The sequence below is a fragment of the Caretta caretta genome, chromosome 7 (assembly GCF_965140235.1).
Source record: "Caretta caretta isolate rCarCar2 chromosome 7, rCarCar1.hap1, whole genome shotgun sequence".
Lineage (NCBI taxonomy): Eukaryota > Metazoa > Chordata > Testudines > Cheloniidae > Caretta > Caretta caretta.
Window position 1 is genome coordinate 44,922,221 of NC_134212.1, and position 19,732 is coordinate 44,941,952.

At 43.7% G+C, this 19,732-nt stretch overlaps 1 protein-coding gene across 4 annotated transcripts in view; it reads right to left on the minus strand.

The window, feature by feature from the left end:
* POC1A (POC1 centriolar protein A) overlaps positions 1–13,206 on the minus strand; it is a 111,426-nt gene extending 98,220 nt beyond the window's left edge. Inside the window, exons 1-5 of one of the 4 annotated variants that reach the window (XM_048858093.2) lie at positions 12,520–12,821; positions 12,079–12,163; positions 10,991–11,108; positions 9,163–9,334; positions 4,429–4,608 (exon numbers count right to left, since the gene is read on the minus strand). In XM_048858093.2, the coding sequence (XP_048714050.1) occupies positions 4,429–4,608; positions 9,163–9,323 (341 nt within the window). In that variant the 5' untranslated portion in view covers positions 9,324–9,334; positions 10,991–11,108; positions 12,079–12,163; positions 12,520–12,821. Of the gene's footprint in view, positions 1–4,428; positions 4,609–9,162; positions 9,335–10,990; positions 11,109–12,078; positions 12,164–12,519; positions 12,822–13,027 lie in introns of those variants that run through there. The other 3 variants (XM_048858088.2, XM_048858091.2, XM_048858089.2) reach the window with 3 other exon arrangements.
* Positions 13,207–19,732: the final 6,526 nt, after the last annotated feature.

Here is a 19,732-nt window from a genome sequence, read left to right on the forward strand (position 1 = left end):
CAGGGGATTATGGGATGTTTTGGGAGGCCAATCACAGCGCAGTATTGCAACACATCATCCACACGGACACCCGAGCGTTTCAGCAAGGTCTATGCTTCTTGTGGAGGTGGATTACCAGAAGCACTCCAGCCGCAGAGTCCAGGCGCTCTAAGTGCCTTGCCAGTGTGAACACCTCAGGAGTTAGGGTGCCCGGGGCTGATTTAATGTGCTCTAACTTGCAAGTATAGCCAAGACCTAAGATATAAACTTGTATTACTGATATAAACATGTTAAGTGGAAGCCATTAAGGGTGCTTCAGAATCAATGAACTGTGAATGGGTTTGTTTACCTGCAACCCTTCCTGTATAAGTGTCTCCCAGCTACTAGGTAATGAAGAAGGAGGTCTTACAGTGACATGTGACCATGTCACCTGGTACTGGAATCCATCTGAAACCTGGTGCTTTTCCATTTAGAAGGAGGGGTGGGAACCCAGGGATACAAAAGATTCCCACCTTGTGCCAAAGATATAAAAGGGGGTGGAACAGAACAAAGGGGGCTGCCAGTCACGAGAAAACCCCTAGTTACCACCTGAACTGGAACTAACAAGAACAGTACCAGGGGAAAGGATTAGCCCCAGACTAAAGAGTCTAGTCTATGAAAACAGTTTACTGGAACATCAGAAGGTGAGATTTACTTGTATTCAGTTTCTTAACTGCATTAGGCTTAGACTTGCGTGTTTTGGTTCATTGTGCTCAGTAACTTACTTTGTTCTGCCTGTTATTACTTGAAACCACTTGAATCCTACTTTTTATACTCAATCATCACTTTTGTTTAACAACAAACTCAGAGTAAATGATTAATACCTGGGGGAGCAAACAGCTGTGCATCTCTCTCTATCAGTGTTATAGAGGGCGGACAATTTATGAGTTTACCCTCTATAAGCTTTATACAGGGTAAAACGGATTTATTTGGGGTTTGGATCCTATTGGGAGCTGGATGTCTGGGTGCTGGAGACAGGAGTACTTGCTGAGCCGTTTTCAGGTAAGCCTGCAGCTTTGGGGGCATAGTTCAGACCCTGGGTCCGTGGTGCAGCAGGCTAGCATGTCTGGCTCAACAAGACAGGGTTCTAGAGTCCCAAGCCATCAGAGAAAACGGGCTCAGAGGTAGTTTCAGCATAGAAGGTGACAGTCCTAAGGGGGTCTCTATGACAGAACCCATCACACCCATCATTTTGTATGTATAGTTCAGATTGTGTTATCCAGTGTGCATTACTTTGAATTGATCAACAGTGAATTTTATCTGCTATTTTATTGCCCAATCACACAGTTTTTTAAGATCCTTCTGTAACTCTTCACAGTCTGCTTTAGACTTAGTTATCTTGAGTAATTTTGTATAGTCTGCAAACATTGCCACCTCACTGTTAACCCCTTTTTCTCCAGATCATTTATGAATGTGTTGAACAGCACTGGTCCCAGTACAGATTCTTGGGGGACCTGGCCATTTACCTCTCTCCATTCTGAAAAGAGGCTGTTTATTCCTACCCTCTCTTTCCTATCTTTTAACCAGTTACTGATCCATGAGAGGACCTTCCCTCTTATCCCATGATTGCTTACTTTGCTTAAGAGCCTTTGGTGAGAGACCTTGTCAAAGGGTTTCTGAAAGTCCAAGTACACTATAGCCCCTGGATCATCCTTGTCCACATGGTTGTTGATTCCCTCAAAGAATTCTAATAGACTGTTGAGGCATGATTTCCCTTTACAAAAGCCATGTCGACTCTTCCCCACTAATTTGTATTCATCTATGTGTCTGATGATTCTGTTCTTTCCTATAATTTCAAACAATTTTCCTGCTACTGAAGTTAGGTTTACCAGCCTGTAATTGCCAGGATTGCTTCTGGAGCCTTTTTAAAACATGGGTGTTACATTAGCTATCCTCCAGTCGACTGTACCAAGGCCAATTTAAGGGATAAGCTACATACCACAGTTAACAGTTCTGCAATATCATATTTGAGCTCCTTCAGCACTCTTGGGTGAATATCATGTGTTCCTGGTGACTTATTACTGTTTAATTTATCAAGTTGTTCCAAAACCTCTTCTACTGACACCTTAGTCAGACACAGTTCCTCCAACGTGACACCTAAAAAGAATGTCTCCGGTGTGACAATCTCTCTCACATCCTCTGAAGTGAAGACTGATGCAAATAATTCATTTTGCTTCTCCACCATGGCCTTGTCTTCCTAGAATTCTCCTTTAGCACCTCCATCATCCAGTTGCTCCACTGATTGTTCAGTGGGCTTTGTCCTACTTCTGATGTACTTAAATTTAGCTGTTACTTTTTGTGTTTTTGCTAGCTGCTCTTTAAATTCTTTTTTGGCCGGCCTAATTATATTTTTTGACTTGCCAGAGTTTATGCTCCTTTCTATTTTCCTCAGTGGGATTTGACTTCCAATTTTTAAAGAATGCCTTTTTGCCTCGAACCACCTCTTTCACTCGGTTGTTTAGCCATGGTGGCATTTTTTTGGTCTTCAAAAAAATAAAAAAAATAAAAAAACCCACCACAAACCACCACAACCACACCCAGTAAGAGGGTACACATAGTTTGAGCCTATATTATGGTGTTTTTAACATTTCCATGCAGTTGGCATGCATTCACTCTTGTGACTGTCCCTTTTAATTTCCTCATTTTTTTTGTAATTCCCTTTTTCAAGTTAAATCAGGGGTTCTCAAACAGGGAGTCATAAGGTATTTAAATGGGGGGAGGGGGTCGCGAGCTGTCAGTCACCACCGCCAAACCCTGCTTGATTCTCCAGCATTTATAATTGTGTTAAATATTTAAAAAATTGTGTTTTTAAATTTAGAAGGGGGCGGGGGTCACACTCAGAGGCTTGCTGTGTGAAAGGGGTCACTAGTGCAAAAGTTTGAGAACCACTGAGTTAAATGCTACTGTGGTCAGTTTTACTGGCATTTCCCCCCACCCAGTATGTTAAATTTAATCACATTATGATCACTATTACTGAGTGGTTCAGCTATGTTCACCTCTACAACCAGATCCTACACACCATTTAGGACTAAATCAAAAATTGCCTCTCCCTTTGTGGGTTCCACGACTAGCTGCTCCAAGAAGTAATCATTAACGGTATCTAGAAACATTTACCTCTGCATCCCATCCTGAGAACACATACCCAGTCAACATGACGATAGATGAAAAATCCCGCATTATTACTGGGTTTTCTGTTTTTTGTAGCCTCTCTAATCTCCCTGAGCATTTCACAATCACCCTTACCATCTTGGTCAGGTTGTCAGCAGTATATTCCTACTGCTATAGGAATTATTATTCCTTATGATTATTATTCAAGCATAGAATTTCCATCCATAGAAATTCTTTTATACTCTTTGATTCATTTAAGATAGTTACTATAATTGACTCTATGCTTTTATTCCCCCACATATACTGCCACTCCCACACCAGTAAGACCTACTTTGTCATTCCTATATTTTCTGTACAGTGGTTTTACCATGTCCTACGGTTGAACAATGGCAATAATCAATATCCTCATTTAAAACCAGGCACTCAAGTTTAACCATCTCGCTATTTAGACCTCTTGTATTTGTATACAAGCACTTATAAAGTTTGTCAATATTTAGTTATGTCTTTGACTTTCTCTTCAGTTCCTACCTACTTTATCAAATTCTATCATCTCCTCTTTATTAGACTATATAGCATCCACTTTAATAAATCCTCCCCTCAGGGATGTGTCTGTCCGAACTGTGTGCACCTTCATACCTGTTGGCTTTCCCCCAGCCCTAGTTTAAAAACTCCATTACAAGCTTTTTAATTTTACATGCCAGCAATCTCGTTCCATATTAGTTTAGGTGGAGCCAGTCCTTCCTGTACAGGCTCCCTCCTTTCCCAAAAGGTTCTCCGGTTTCTAATAAACCTAAATCCCTCCTCCCGACACCATAGTCTCCTTGAGACCCTGCTGTTTGACTATCAAACTGGCACTACACATAGAACTGGAAGCATTTCAGAGAATGCTATCATGGAGGACTTTTAAAATATATATATCTTGCCTACTGCCCTAAATTCGGCCTCCAGGACCTCTCTCCTATCTTTCCCCTATGTCATGTACCACTTGTTCCTCCCCACCACTGCATACAAGTCTATCTAGGTATCTCAAGAGGTCTGCATCCTTTGCACCCAGCAGGCAATTCTCCATGCAGTTCTCCCAGTCATCACAAATCCAACTGCTAAAGAAAAAAACTGAGATGTTACATTTACCTGGGGGTTGGGCAACAGGATATATGGATGTCTATACCTGTTCAAAATTACTTCAGCTCAGGACTGATTTGAAGCATAAGGCAATGTTGTTACACCAAAGCCGCATGTTGAATGCACTCTTTGTTTTAAGACATACATGACCACCGCTTTTTGCCAGCGGGTCGTACTTACTTGGCACAGCGAACCCAGTTTATGTGCTGGCTCAAGGAAAAGAGAAATTTCTGTCTGTGAACTGTCCATACTTTGACCGTTTTGTCATCAGAAGCTGTAACCAAGGATTGTCCATCACTGGAGAACTGAACGCTTCTTACAGTTGCCGTATGAGCCTTGAACACAGTAGATTCTCCTTTGCTAGGTAGAAAAAGGAGTGTATTATTTTTAAGTTGCACGAGAGCCTAAAACAGTATGTTCTAAACAGCCTGAAGCTTGTGTACAGTAAACAGTGTTTCTAACCACTATTTCTATAGGTACCATATACATTTATGTTAGGAGGAAATTGTTGACCTATCCTGAGCAGACAAGTGTTTAGGAACTATACAAAATATAGCACTAAAAGAAACTGCTCTGTTTGATTTTAGTTACTGAAGCCCATCCTAACTTGAGACAATTTACATTTGTGTTGTCTATACAGAGGTAAGAAAAAGGACATGTTTTAAAATTAGCGTGCACCAAATATTCTGCTTCAGATACACTTCCATTTGGTAGCAATGGAATGTCTAATACTGAGCACAAAATAACATTACAGCAAATACTTTTCCTATACAGCATCTTCTAAGAAATACACGATAGTTACTTTTAATCAGAAATACGAGAAGTGTGACAAAGTGAGATCAATTTAAAAACACAAACAAGCTACAGAATTTAATATTAAGTATCATTAGTTCTTCTTCTTGCCAACATTTTCAAAGTAGTGCAGAAGGTATTTTTCTGGCAAACAAATACAAGATTGCAGTACAAAATTCTGAGAATGTCAAGATTCAATAGGTGGATGGGGAGACTATCAGCCCTGAACCACTCACTCCCTAGGGTAGGGTGGGCTAGCAATACCACAAAGCTGAATGATCTAAAAGTTCAAGCCAAGAGCTGAATGAGAGAAGTAGTGGGGTTCTCATTAAAGCTGATATTTAATGCTTGCTTGATAAAAAGGTATGGTCTCCAGACAGTCACAATCATCATTGTAAACTCTCATTATAAGGGTAGAAAAAGTTTGTCATTGAGTTTAAATTCTTTTACTAGTTTATTTTCAAAACCCCTGGATTAGAGGACAGGATAAGTGGGATCAAGGAAGATCTGAAGAGGAAGGGGGAGGAATGAATGAATCTCAAAATGGATAAAATCCATGTTTTTAGAGCAAGACATGCAAATGTTAATTTGGTACTGAAAATTTCTGAACTATCTACCTTCATTTTTAATGAAGTCAAGACCTTCTCACACAGTATAACGCTAACAGCAATGCTACTGACCTTCATGTTTTGTTAAGTTACTCAAGACTACCCTTATTGCTTTTTTAAGTTCTGCCCTCAGTAAAGAGATTGCAGTGCATTTATTTTACTACATTTAATCAAGCTGTGAATTTAACACACTAAAGAGGCATCTGACAATCTTGATATTTTCCTTGAGTATAGTTATAGAAGTTCAGTGACTGGTAATTCTAAACATACACACACAAATGAACAATACTCAAAAAAGTTACCACATGAGCTGCCTCAAGACAGGCACAGGTAGAATAATTCCCTTTCCATTCTAGCTTACTTCTGAGATAGCAACCATACATACAGCTTCAATCACTGAACGGATATCTTCAAGGCACTGAGATATCATTTAGCACAATTTATTCAACTTCAGCCCTCCCAGAAGATCCAGTCTTTTCACACAATTTACACATTCACTTCCAAGAACTCCAATAAAGGAGGCTTTTTTTGTTGAATTTATTTTCAGGATTACATATATTGGCAGCCAGGCTCTGGACGCAGAAGAAGAAACTGTCACTCCCTTTTTTCTGTCTAGATGGATGAACGGTGAGGTTAAATTTTAATCAGGTATAATTTATCTAGTGTCTTTAAATAATACACGTTTTTATATACAAGTGTGTTATATTTCTTCCAGGAAAGTTCTATTAAACAGAAGTGAACTATAACTGAAATTGCAATCTGCACATTTTCATACTGCTTCAATGCAAGGGTAGCTTAGCTTTGATCCATTTTACAGTGAAATTGGATCAATTGTACAGTCATGCTGTCATTATGAAGGTACGACACCTCCATATTAAAGGACAAATTGAGATTTGCACTAAAAATCACAGATTAAACTTTTATTTACGAATAATAGTGTATCTTCCCTAAATGTATTACTTTCTCTGAGTACAGAACAAAAATGTAAAGAATTTACAAGAGAGCCTATTAGCTTATGAATAAGAGTTTTTAAAAATGGGTCTTGAGAAGGGAAGGAGGGGCAAGTCTAATCTTTTTTTGTTTTTATTTCTCTAGCAAATAGAGTCTGGATTTTTTAAATCTGACTAATTTCTAGATTGTAGCAAGAACTAGGGCACAGGCTAATTTAGGCTTACTGTGTTAATAAACAAAAATACATACAATTACTCATAGCCATAAAACATTCCAACAAAAACAGAAATGATTAATTTTAGAATGTCTTCCCTGCCTCCTGGGCTGCTGTGTTTAGTTTCAATTGCTAAAGAATACAAACCCAACACCAGTAAGAGAGACCCACCGCAAGTCTGCTTCCCTCTCAGGGCCCAGACTCACTATTTCTTTGTAAGCGACAAAGAGTCCTGTGGCACCTTATAGACTAACAGACATATTGGAGCATAAGCTTTCGGGGGGTGAATACCCACTTCATCAGATGCAAGTAGTAGAAATTTCCAGAGGCAGGTATAAATATGCAAGCAAGAATCAGGCTAGGGATAACGAGGTTAGTTCAATCAGGGAGGATGAGGCCCTCTTCTAGCAGTTGAGGTGTGAACACCAAGGGAGGAGAAACTGCTTTTGTAGCTGGCTAGCCATTCACAGTCTTTGTTTAATCCTGAGCTGATAGTGTCAAATTTGCAAATGAACTGAAGCTCAGCAGTTTCTCTTTGAAGTCTGGTCCTGAAGTGTTTTAAAGGTAGCCATCCTGCAGCAAAATCTGCTATTGTGTGTCCAGGGAGGTCGAAGTGTTCTCCTTCAGGTTTTTGAATATTGCCATTCCTAATATCTGATTTGTGTCCATTTATCCTTTTACGTAAGGACTGTCCAGTCTGGCCAATGTACATAGCAGAAGGGCACTGCCGGCACATGGTGGCGTATATCACATTGGTGGACGTGCAGGTGAACGAACCTGTGATGGTGTGGCTGATCTGGTTAGGTCCTGTGACAGTGTCGCTGGTGTAGATATGTGGGCAGAGTTGGTACTGAGGTTTGTTGCAGGATTGGTTCCTGAGTTAGAGTTACTATGGTGCAGTGTGTAGTTGCTGGTGAGAATATGCTTCAGGTTGGCGGGTTGTCTGTGGGCAAGTACTGGCCTGCCTCCCAAGGCCTGTGAAAGTGAGGGATCGTTGTCCAGGATGGGCTGTAGATCACTGATGATGCGTTGGAGAGGTTTTAGCTGAGGACTTTATGTGATGGCCATAGGAGTTCTGTTGGTTTCTTTCTTGGTCTTGTCTTGCAGGAGGCGGCTTCTGGGTACACGTCTGGCTCTGTTTCCTTATTTCCACCCTGTGGGTATTGTAGTTTTGAGAATGCTTGGTGAAAACCCACCAACCCTTTGCCGCTTTTACAGATCCAGACTAACACGGCTACCCCTCTGATATTTCTTTATGGTCTTTAAAAGTAGTACTTCCCAGAAAGCCACCCTTCCCCTTCATGTGGTAACCAGCACGAGGATTCCAGCCCAGAGAGATGGGGAAGATCACTTCCTCAGTTTAGTGCAAGAGTCTGGCAAGAGGAAGGAGACACTCTCAGCTCCATACAGAGGTCCAACAGATGTTACTTCTAGAAAAAGTAAAGTTGCAGACAGAAGTGTGATACGAGTCCATATTGCACGCAGGCCTTTGCCACTTATGGTGTATTTCCGTTGAATGCGTAGTAGATGGGCCTGCTCTCGGCTAACTAACATACTTCAATCATTTTAAAACAGCAGCACAGAGAGACTGGATGGTTTGGGAATGGCAAAAATAATGGTTTGCAGCTGCCAGACAAGGATCTCAAAGCACATTACAAACATCAAACTAAGTCTTCCAATCTCCCAGTTAGATAGGGCACCATCACAATTTTAGAAATGATGAAAACTGAGGCACAGAAAGGGCAAGGTCCCATGCAAGTCCATGACAGCATCAAAAATTCAGGTCTCCCGACTTCCAGGCCTGTGCTTTAGCCATATACCATCGTTATGCTATTAATGGGACAGGGAGTTATTAACCTTTAGGTCAACAATTAAAATTTAAAACCAGATGTCATGAAAAGTCACCCATTGTTTGGTGGACTACAACAAGCAAGTCAGAAATCCAACTCCTAGAACAGATGCCTACATCACAAAAACTGAGCTCTGTATGTGTTACTGCCAGAGCAAAGCTAAGGACTAATGAGCCATGGAACATGAACTGGGATGGACACTAGTAGGTAACTATTTAAGTACAGTAGTAGAGCTGTGTCAGGAAGTTTACACTGATACGGTCTATGCTATACCTGTTCTGTAGACAGAGGATTTCAGCCTCTAGGGCTAACAAGCTGGCATATTCTTCAGGATTAAATTCACTTTATAGAAGAGTCCTATGCAGGATAGCGGTTGCATCACCTAATATTTTTTCCTTTAGCAAATAATAGATTCCCAAACCTCACAGTGGAACACTCCTGCTAGTGGAAATCACACACTACAACTTAATATAAAAGTTAGGAAGCAGGATATACTTACACATTTGGAACCCATAAACGGACAGTTTTGTCTCTGGAGCCTGAGGCCACCAGATGGCCAGAAGGTGAAAACTGAACACACATCACTGCATCTTTGTGACCCACAAAGCGATAGGCTCTCATTTGCGGTCTCATACTCCAGATCATCAAGCACGAATCCATAGAGCCACTTGCTAAATTTAAGGGGAAAAAGTCTCATTTAATATCTTCTCTGAGTACACTGGAACAATCACACACACTGAAGGGATCAGCACAGATTTCAGCCCTTTCAAACAATGGTTCTCTCCATTGAATTAAGACCTTTGTTAACCCTGGGGAATCACTACATATTCTATATTTCATTAGCAATTCAAACCAACCATTCAGAATCATCACTTATTAATTGAAAGTAGGCATGGCAACCCAAGCTGAGAGTTAGTTCATGTAATTCTGTTATTGCAGTAGACAATATAAAAACAAAACAAAAAAAGTACAAACATTGTAAGAGATATTCCAATAAAAGGCAATACACAAATGTGCAGAGGCTCTAAGATTTGAGACTCAGTCTCTCTTCATCAAAAGATTTTTTTCTGTTGGAGAGCAAACAGCAGTCACGACTTTGCTTGGTTAATTATCCAAATGCAGATACAAAAGCAGACAAGTCCAGCAAGTCAGCAACATAAAGAAAAAACACTTGTGACAGTGCTTTGTGCCCCAGGACACTGGTTTTTCTATGGTTACACAGTTACCTACATATCCTTCTGAGGCACTGCTTCAGATGAAGGTTCCCAGCCTTCTCTGTGCCACTGACCCTGATGAAAGTAGAGCTACCCAGTTTCACCTACAGCCTGCCACATTTTATATGTCCGTAGTGCAGTGGACACTTACTGTGATGTATAATTGCACAGATTCAATGGCAACTTAGAGAAAAATATTAGAGAGCAAACCTCTAAAATGGTGACAATTAAAATACCTCTTCAAATTAATCCTACATTTAAAGTATAGAAACTTTGTGGGGAAGGGGTTGATTTTTTGGTGGGGGTTTTCAAAGCAAAAAAACAGACAACTATGTGGTATAAAAATCTTAGCCTGCCAACAGATAAAAGCATCATCTTTATCTCCCTGTCAGGGCATCAAGTGGGACATATCTCCAGTGAACGTAAAACATGCCTAGAAAAAAACAGATTAGTTTTTGATACTAGATTTAGATGCTACAGTATCATAATCACAAGGAGATTTTAGTTTGTTTCAGTTGTGGCAAAATACCAAATAGCTTTTGCTGGAAACATCTTTTTATTTCGCAGTCATTTCAATACAAAAAAGAATGCCTCTCTCCTTTCTTGGAAAAGATTCAGGATTAACAGACCCATTTCAGACAGGATGTTCCATTATTCATGTTCCTTTAAAGGAACAAATTCATACATTTCCATTCCTGTGGCTTTTTGCCAGCAATACCTTTCCCTACAAACATTAAGATTAAAATGAAAAAGGTAGCTAAAAATATGTGGACTGAGGACAGGGCTCAGCCTCTATAGAGATAGTAATTCTATTCCTAAGTATGCTACTGATTCAATGTGCGATGAAGTTACGTAACTGCAGTACCACAATTTCCATATCTATAAAATGGGGAAAATAGCACTTAGCCATCTCTGTAAAGCACTTTGAGATATAAGCAGTATTTTGCAGTTTATTATTGGCAAGTCATTAACAGCATTGGGTAGGGTAAACAACCCAGTAAAATGGCATCAAATGAAAGCTCACTTCTTCAGCTTAAAAAAATATGAAGAATCGAATATAAAGAATGGAAAGCGTACAGGCTGCTTGAATATAGAGTAGCTGACTCAATATACCTCACTCAAACATTTTGAGTCTTCCTGCCTGCATTTTCATTCATAGAAGTGCTGTACTCACAGCACTTGCTATGTAGGATTGTAGCACTGCTCTTGATCTGCAGCTGCTGGCCTGAACCTAAAAAGAAGAAAGAGCAAGGGAAGGGAGACAGGAAACAAAACAAGAATAAAGGAGCCACTGAGAAACAAAAGGGAAACAGGGTAGGAGGAATTGGTAATCTAAGAGAATATGCTCTTTGATAACCCTTTGCTCTGAAAATTAGGGACTATGTGGGTTACCAGGATCCTGATAAGGGATACTGAAATAGGCCTTCTGACAGCCTATTGGACTACTGAATTTCAAGGTGCTTAGCCCTGCTCTGTCTGTGTGTGTGTGTCTACTGGGCACCTTTGCCATATCATTTCTTTGTTCACCACCTCCGCAACAGACATAGCAATTCTCTCCTGCACTAAAAAGCACAGTGGGCTTCAATGTACGTAGTAGGCCAGTTGACATCAGTCAATTTCTATTTGGTTCTCAGGAAAGACAACTGGATCATAGCATATCAGGGTTGGAAGGGACCTCAGGAGGTCATCTAGTCCAAGCCCCTGCTCAAAGCAGGACCAATCCCCAATTTCTGCCCCAGATCCCCTAAATGGCCCCCTCAAGGACTGAACTCACAACCCGGGGTTTAGCAGGCCAATGCTCAAACCACTGAGCTATCCCTCCTCCCAATGCATCATAATAATGGACTGTGGATTGAAAACAAGCCTTGGTTTAAGTCACACCAAGTAAAAGTGAAGTTTTTACCAAAAGGTGGTTTCAGAGTAAAATGAGGCACACAAATATGCAAGAGACAGTGTAACACTCAATGCTCCTTGCAACTTTGTCAGGATAAACATGCATGCGCACACACACTTAAAAATACCATTTCTAGAAGTTAAGCAAAAATGTGGGCCTTTCAGCCTTGAAAATAACTCTTCAGTGATCTACAAGTGACTATTTCTGAGCCTATTTTGTAACTCAGCTGCTCCTTTAATTACACTGAAAAAAGAAGAGACTTGTCAGGTGCGGCGTCAGGCCCTTAAAGCATAAAAAGATAATTTACCCAATTGCTTCTTATTGAGACTGAAATCCACACTAGTGATGGCATCTCGATGGCCTTTAAAGTGTTTCTCCAGAGACGGATCCTCCTGAAAGACAATAAAATTGAAAGAACGTAGGCTAATGTTAATAGTGACCTTTCCACACACCAAAAAAAAAAAAAAAATTTACATATTTTTATGACAAGGTTTAGCAATTTCCCCACCCCAAAATATTCGAGGCCAGATTTCCAAAATAGTAGCCCAGCACTGGGTGATAAAAAAAAAGAGTATATGTGCAACTAGTTGTATAATTATGCATATAATTACACAAACAAAGTATGCAGCTATTCAGTTGCACATCGAAGGGCGGGGGAGTGGGAGGAGAGACACACAGAGAGAGAGAGAGAAGAGAAGTAAACCAGAAATAGCAGCAGGGTGGTTAAAACATCACCATCTCACGTCACCTGTGCGCTTCACGAGATTTGTGAGACACCAGACATTGGCGGCCAACTACCAAAGTGTATTTTTTTTGTTTTTGTTTTAGCCCACTGGGCTACAACGCAGTAAACCTAGTTGCAAAAGGCCCCTTCAACAAGCGGGGATGATTTCAGCAAGCAACCCCTAAAGAGCGTCGTTTTTCAAACGCCAGCGGGGACATCCCCACGGACCCAGTGACGGCGAGGCGAGGCCTCCCTCCCCGTCCCGAAAGCGGTCGGTCCCTCGCTCGGACAGGCAAGGGGCAGCGCCCCGGCCAAACCGACTGGGGGCTGCGTCAGGCACAGGCCACAGAGCAAAACTCACAGGCCCCGCCCAGGCCGGGCCCCCGTGTCGCGCCCCGAATCACCCGGCAAAGCCGCCGCCGCCGGGGGGGGGGGGAAGCGAGCGGGGCAAAGGCGGAGCAGCGGGACAGGCTGGCTCTGCGGCTGCCGAGGGCTCCAACAACCCTCCCCAAGCGCTGCCCCCGGCCCCTACCAGGCAGGCGGCGGCCATGGCGTGCGGCGGGAGCTGCCGGGCCTGTCGCTCTGGCCGCGGCGCCGGTTCAGTTTCCGCGCCTCTCCGGCCGCCCTAGTAACGGCGTCAGGCCCTTAAAGGGGAGGCCGGGCCGGGCTTCGCCTCCGACAGGAAAAGAGGCCCAGGACTCGCTCGGCGTCATGCGGGGGCGGAGCCAGGGGACGGGGGGGATGGGCGCGCGCGCCCGCTATGCCCGGCCTCTGGGTGCGCGCACACCTGTTCTTACACACTCCGTTCCTTCTGCTGTGCACACTTCTGCTCTCTCACCCACCTACTGTTCACCTGGGTACACTCAGTCATACACACACACTTCACCTGTGCACACATGCAATTCACACATTCCTCCGCAGGGCATTCTGGGCCAAAAAAAAAAAATTCTGCACCAACAACTTAAAAATTCTATGCACAATCCTTTAAAATTCTGCAAGTGTTATTTGCCAATAAATAAATGGAGAGGCTCCTGCATGGCAGTGGGGAGCACAGGCCACTGGCTGCAGGAAGGTGGGGCCTCACCCTGCAGCATCCCCACCCTGGGGACATGGACTCACTGGTGATGCTGCACCCGACCCTGACACAGCATAAGGCCTGGCCCTGCCCATCTGTGCCAGGCGCACCAGGTGTGGGGCAGGCAGGCTTAACCAGGCAGGATCCAAATGTGGAAGGGCTCAGTGTGGGGGGGATCCAGGTGTGGGGTGAGAGGGTGACCAGATGAAACAGACAAAATATCAGGAGACATGGGGGAAGCAATAAAAAAAAGCAGTTGGAGCGGCCAAAGCTGCACTATCAGGACAAATGGCGTCCTGACCGTGCATTGGTCGGGACATGGGACAAAGAACTAAAAATTAGAACAGACATCTGGTCACCCTAGAGGATTCTGTGTGGAATAATCTGGGTTCAGGCAGCTCGGGGTGGGGGGGTGAGCTGGTAGGGTTGCCAACTTCCTAATTGCACAAAACCAAACACCCTAGCCCCGCCCCTTCCCTGAGGCCCTGCCCCCCCATTCACTACATTTCCCCTCCCTCAGTGGCTCACTCTCCCACACCCACACTCACTTTCCCTGTGCTGGGGCGGGGGAGTTGGGGTCTAGGAGGGGGTGAGGGCTCTAACTGGGGGTGCGGGCTCTGGGGTGGGACCAGAAATGAGGGATTTAGGATGTGGGAGGGGACTCCGGGCTGGGGCAGGGGGCTAGGGGGCAGGAGGGGGTGAGCGCTCTGTCTAGGGGTGCGGTTCCTGGGGTGGGGCTGGGGATGAGGGGTTTGGGGTGAAGCAGGGGGATCCAGGCTGGGGGTGGGGCAGATGGGTTCAGGATATGGGAGGGATCTCTGAGTTGGGGCAGGGGGTTAGGGTGCAGGGGGTGAGGACTCCATCTGGGGGTGCAGGCTCTGGGGTGGGGCTGGGGATGAGGGGGTTGGGGTGCAGAAGGGGACTCTGGGTTGGGGGGGCTCAGGGCTGAGGCAGGGGGTTACTTCCAGCGGCTCCTGGTCAGCGGTGTAGTGGAGGAGCTAAGGCAGGCTTCTTGCCTGTCCTGACTCCGCGCTGTGCCCCAGAAGCGGCCAGCAGGTCCGGCTTCTAGACGGAGGTACAGTAGGCAGCTCTGCAGGCTGCTCTTGCCCACAGGCACTGCCCCCACAGCTCCCATTGGCTGCATTTCCTGGCCAATGGGAGTGTGGAGCTGGTGCTCGGGGCAGGGGCAGCATGCCGAGCCCCATGGCCCCCACGCCTAGGAGCCGGACCTACTGGACGCTTCCAAGGCAGAGCGCAGTGCCAGGACAGGTAGGGACTAGCCTGCCTTAGCCCCACAACACTGCCGACCAGACTTTTAACGGCACATGCACATTTGCACACACACTCCAGGGCCATTGCAGCTGATGCCTCCTCTAACTGTGCCTGCAATTGCCACTGCCTCCCACTTCCCTCTCCTGCATGCCATGCTATGAGCTGCCCCTTCCCTGGTCTAGCTCTGCAGCAGCCAGGAAGCTCTTAGCCCCTGTGTGGGGACCCAAAAGCCTTCAGCCTCCCCAGCCTGCAAGAAATCACACATATGTATGATTCATCTCTAACCTGAAGGGACCACTTCTGGTAGCAGGAGGACAATTCACGTCCCATCTACATGAGCAATGTGTCCTACTTATAGCCACCAATGCAGCTGTAATAATAACATCTAGGTCTGATATAGCACTTTTCGGCTGTAGCTCTCAAAGCAAACCCCTAGTGTGGACAGATAAGCCCTACAACCTAGGATTTACACTGGTGCAGTTAACCCGGGTTTCGCTCAGGGCTACTGCATGGATGCAAATCATGAGTGGTTTTGCATGTCAGCGCTAGAGGTTTGCAGTGATGTGACTACACCAGTGGCTACTCACCGCTGGATGAAATCCCCAAGTAAAGCTAGCTGACAATTTGTCAGAAATTTTCAATTTTCCTGAAAATTTTTGATTTTCCATCTTAAAAAACCAAAATGATGGAGGCCAATTGCAGGCCAAGAAGGCTCTTGCAAATTTCACTGTCTGCAAGCAGGAAGAAAGTGAAATTGACAAGAAGCCTCCAGGAAAACAGCTGCAAAGGCAACAAATTCTTTTCTGAGAGAACCCAAATGGATTTTTTCTGGAAATGTTGTCATTTTTGACATTTGCCCTGATTCAGGATGAACATTTTTTCAAAAACATGAATTTTTTTATGGGACGGTATTTCCATTTTCTGGCCAGCTCAATCCCCAGTGTCAGAAAAGTCTTCAGATTCCAGCCCCTGAAGCCCTGTGGGGGTCTCTGCTGAGATTGCCTAGAGAAGGCTCCAATGGTGGTGATGGCTTTAGTGAGATTGACTCTTTTCCACAAGGAACTGGAATGAGATGATCATCACTTCATCCCACCAGACAGCCTCCCCCAGTAACACTCAATCACTAGTAATTTTAGCCAAAACCAATTCTCTAGGGATGAAAAGCTCTATACCTCATTGCCAGTCCAATGAGCCATCCAGATTGTCATTGTGTTTTGGAAATCATCAGCCAGTCCTGATTAGGACAGCCATCTGTATCATTTTGAGGGCAGAGATACAGTTACACATTACTAGATGCTGCCACGTAGCTGAGCACAAAAAACTCCCCAGATCATTAGCTTTGAAAAAAATCTGCATTGCTTCAAGACCGGAGCTTCAGCCAGTATTTCATGGGTCCAAAGTATGTGGTTCATGAAGCCAGTTCTGCAAACACTTACTAAGCAGCAGAGATAGTGCTTACGACTGCGAGTAACTTTATTGAGGTCAGCACCTACACGTTAGCATTTTTGCAGGGTCCATTCCCTATTATAGTTTAAAACTGTTCTATGAAGCAAGGAGCGTGTCTGCCTCCATGTTCTGTTTACACTGATGGTGCTCCATTATAATATTATTGTCATGTACTTTTTGAACAGATAGGTTGCAGGTCAGGCTCTTATACCAGATATGCACTGATTACAGGGCTTCCTTTGTAGAGAGATACATCAGATACTCCTGGGGGAATTCTGCACCACTGTGGGCATTCATAATTAATAAGCTGTGCATATTTTTAATTTTTTGCACAGAAAAAAGCTTCTGCCAGAAAGTTGCTGCAGTTCTGCCTTTTGCCCACCAGATGGTGCTGTGATGATAGAACAGAGCAGGATCTCCTGGCCAGCTCCGGAAGAGAAAGAGCCTGCATTCTTCACAAAAAGAAAAGGAGTACTTGTGGCACCTTTGCTCAAATAAATTGGTTAGTCTCTAAGGTGCCACAAGTACTCCTTTTCTTTTTGCGAATACAGACTAACACGGCTGTTACTCTGAAACCTGCATTCTTCACAGCGCCTGTCAGGCCAGGTCAGGAGACAGGGGCTATGGGGAGACAGACAGCATGGGGCTGCTGGTGGGGGGGTCACAGACAGGGACTCATAAGGGCTAGTGGGGGAGGACAGACTGGGGCAGGGGCTGAATGGGAGTGGAGGCACAGTGCCACAGGGGGGTGCAAGGCCAGATGGGGAGGGGGGTGCAGAGCCACTTAGGGACAGGGGTGGCTGAGTGGGGACACAGGGACACATGGGGACAGGGGGAGGGGGTGCAGGGCCACATAGGGATGAGGGGGTGTTTGAGTGGGGGTGCAGGGACACTAGGACAGGGGGTGCAAAGACACAGGGGGGTGCAGGGACACACAGAGACAAGGGCAGATGTTCCTGACTGAATGGGAGAGGCTAGAGGTCAGCAAGGGTCTGCATGGTGGAAGCTCCCTAACAATCCCTTCATGTCCCCCCCAAAAAACCTGTTCCATACTTTTCCCACCTATACCCAACAACCCTCCAAGTTCACACCCAGGCTCCTTCCCAGCAATCCGTCTCCTGACTCCCCCAAGCCTTGGCACTGCTTCTGAGGGGTGTGGGAAATACAGTTCTGTATTGTAGTTTAAATGAATTATTGCTCAGAGTTCTGTATTAATATGCCTAGTAAGGAATCTATTTGTCAAAAAACATTTCCTGAATCTTCTTTGTTGTCTGTATTGTTACAGACATGCTTGGTATTGTGAAATAAATTACCAAAAATAATTGAAACCGGTGTAATTATATTGTGTTATTTAGACAAAATATGCAGAATTTTGCAGAATTTGAAAATACTGTGCACATAACTTATTTTTTTGGCACCGAATCCCCCCAGGAGTAATCAGAGATGGGTTCACCATAAGAGCATTTAATGCACTGCCAGGAATAGTTATTGTCAGATTAAAGTATATTACACATGGCTCCGCCAACTAACTAAACAGTATAATACAGTTTCACATTCTATTACAAATATAACTATTTGAATGCATTGATGGCTTTAAATTCACCTGAGGATATTTTTGTTTTATTTTGAAATTCTCCAAACTGAAAGAAAATCCACCTTCAAACAACCCAGTAAAATATCCAAATAACAAAGAATGATAAAAACCTAGTAAAAGAAATAATAAATATATATAACCAATACATAACATCAGTTGTTAAAGAGCCTGACATAGGTTGGTCCCTAACTAAATAAGGTTGCGCAGGTCTGGCAGAGGAAGGGGGCTTTATGTGCACAAGGTGGGCCCGGAGCAGGACAGGAAATGGTTTTCCCATCCCATAAGAGCTTTTGAAATTTCAAAAAATCTCCCCATCTCGAGTAAAGACAAAAAGTCAAAATCTTGATAATTTTCACTTGTCAATAATCTGATTTTTTTTAAAAATGGATCAAAGAAAACATTTTGTTCTGATCATTTCAAAACAGTTTGTTTCAATTCTGACCTTTGTTTTAAAAAAAATTCTTAAGTCTGAATAAATTAAATTTTGAAAGAAAAAGTCATTTCAAACCAGAAAACTAAACTTTTCATTCAGAAAAATGTCAAAAGGTTCCATTTTGACAATTTCAAAAAACTTTCTCCAAAACATTTTCAAATTGGGAGAATCAACAAAACAGACCTTTTCGCTCTCAAACAGTTCTGGTTTTGACCAATCAGCTTTTTCCAACAAACAGACATTTTGCTAGAAAATTCCCAACCAGCTGTAGTGCCTACCCTGGGTCTAAAACAGTAACAAACTTTCTCTTACTGTGGCTTCTGTAGGTTGCATCATCCTGGATCACAATCTTCTGGAAAACATACCTTCAGGCTGGCTCCACTTCTACACCCTGATGGTGGGCCATGGAGCAGAGATTAGTCTTGCTAGTAGGATGTTCTCCCACACACTTTCTGATACCTCTTGGCAGCTCCTTTGCCCAGCCAACTTTCTGTCATATACAGCATGGTGCCAGCGCCCTCAACTCCCACTGAAGCCACTAGTAGTTCAGGGTGCTCAGCACCACCTGTGAGGAGTTCAGGACCTTGCAGCATCAGGCCTTTGCTGTGGCCAGACATTATGAGAGTCTGCGTTATAGGCATGGAAGTGAGACTGACAGAAGGAAATGAATGGACCATCTGAGGCTCCTGTCATTGATAGAGTGGATGAAGCAGGAGGGCATGCAATAAGATTCTTGCTGGGCCAGAGTTTAGGGATGCCAACCCTCCAAGTTTGTCCTAGAGTCTCCAGGATTTAAAGATTAATCTTTAATTAAAGCTTAAGTTATGTGATGAAACCTCCAGGAATATGTGCAACCAAAATTGGTAACCCTAGTCGAGCTGTGTAGAGCCTAAGAGGAAAGAACAAGAAGTTTAAATAGATCCAGTTGGTGATGAGGAGCTAGAGAAAAGATTCAAACAGAGAACAGTTTGATGTGGAAGGAAGGTAATTTTAGCAGCTGTGTTTTGGATGGACTGGAATGGGAATGGTGGGACTCATCCAAAAGATTCTGAACCTCAAAGGTTTCAGAGTAACAGCCGTGTTAGTCTGTATTCGCAAAAAGAAAAGGAGTACTTGTGGCACCTTAGAGACTAACCAATTTATTTGAGCATGAGCTTTCGTGAGCTATATCTGATGAAGTGAGCTGTAGCTCACGAAAGCTCATGCTCAAATAAATTGGTTAGTCTCTAAGGTGCCACAAGTACTCCTGAACCTCAAAGAGCATCCATCATTCATTCTTTTTCCTGTGATGCCATCTAGTGATGATTGTATTACCGATATTTGAAACTATTTACAATCTCACTTTCCCTTTCTTTCTCCCTCTCATTCATGGAATTCAGTGCACTTTGGATACTGGTATATGTTTCTATAATTTCCA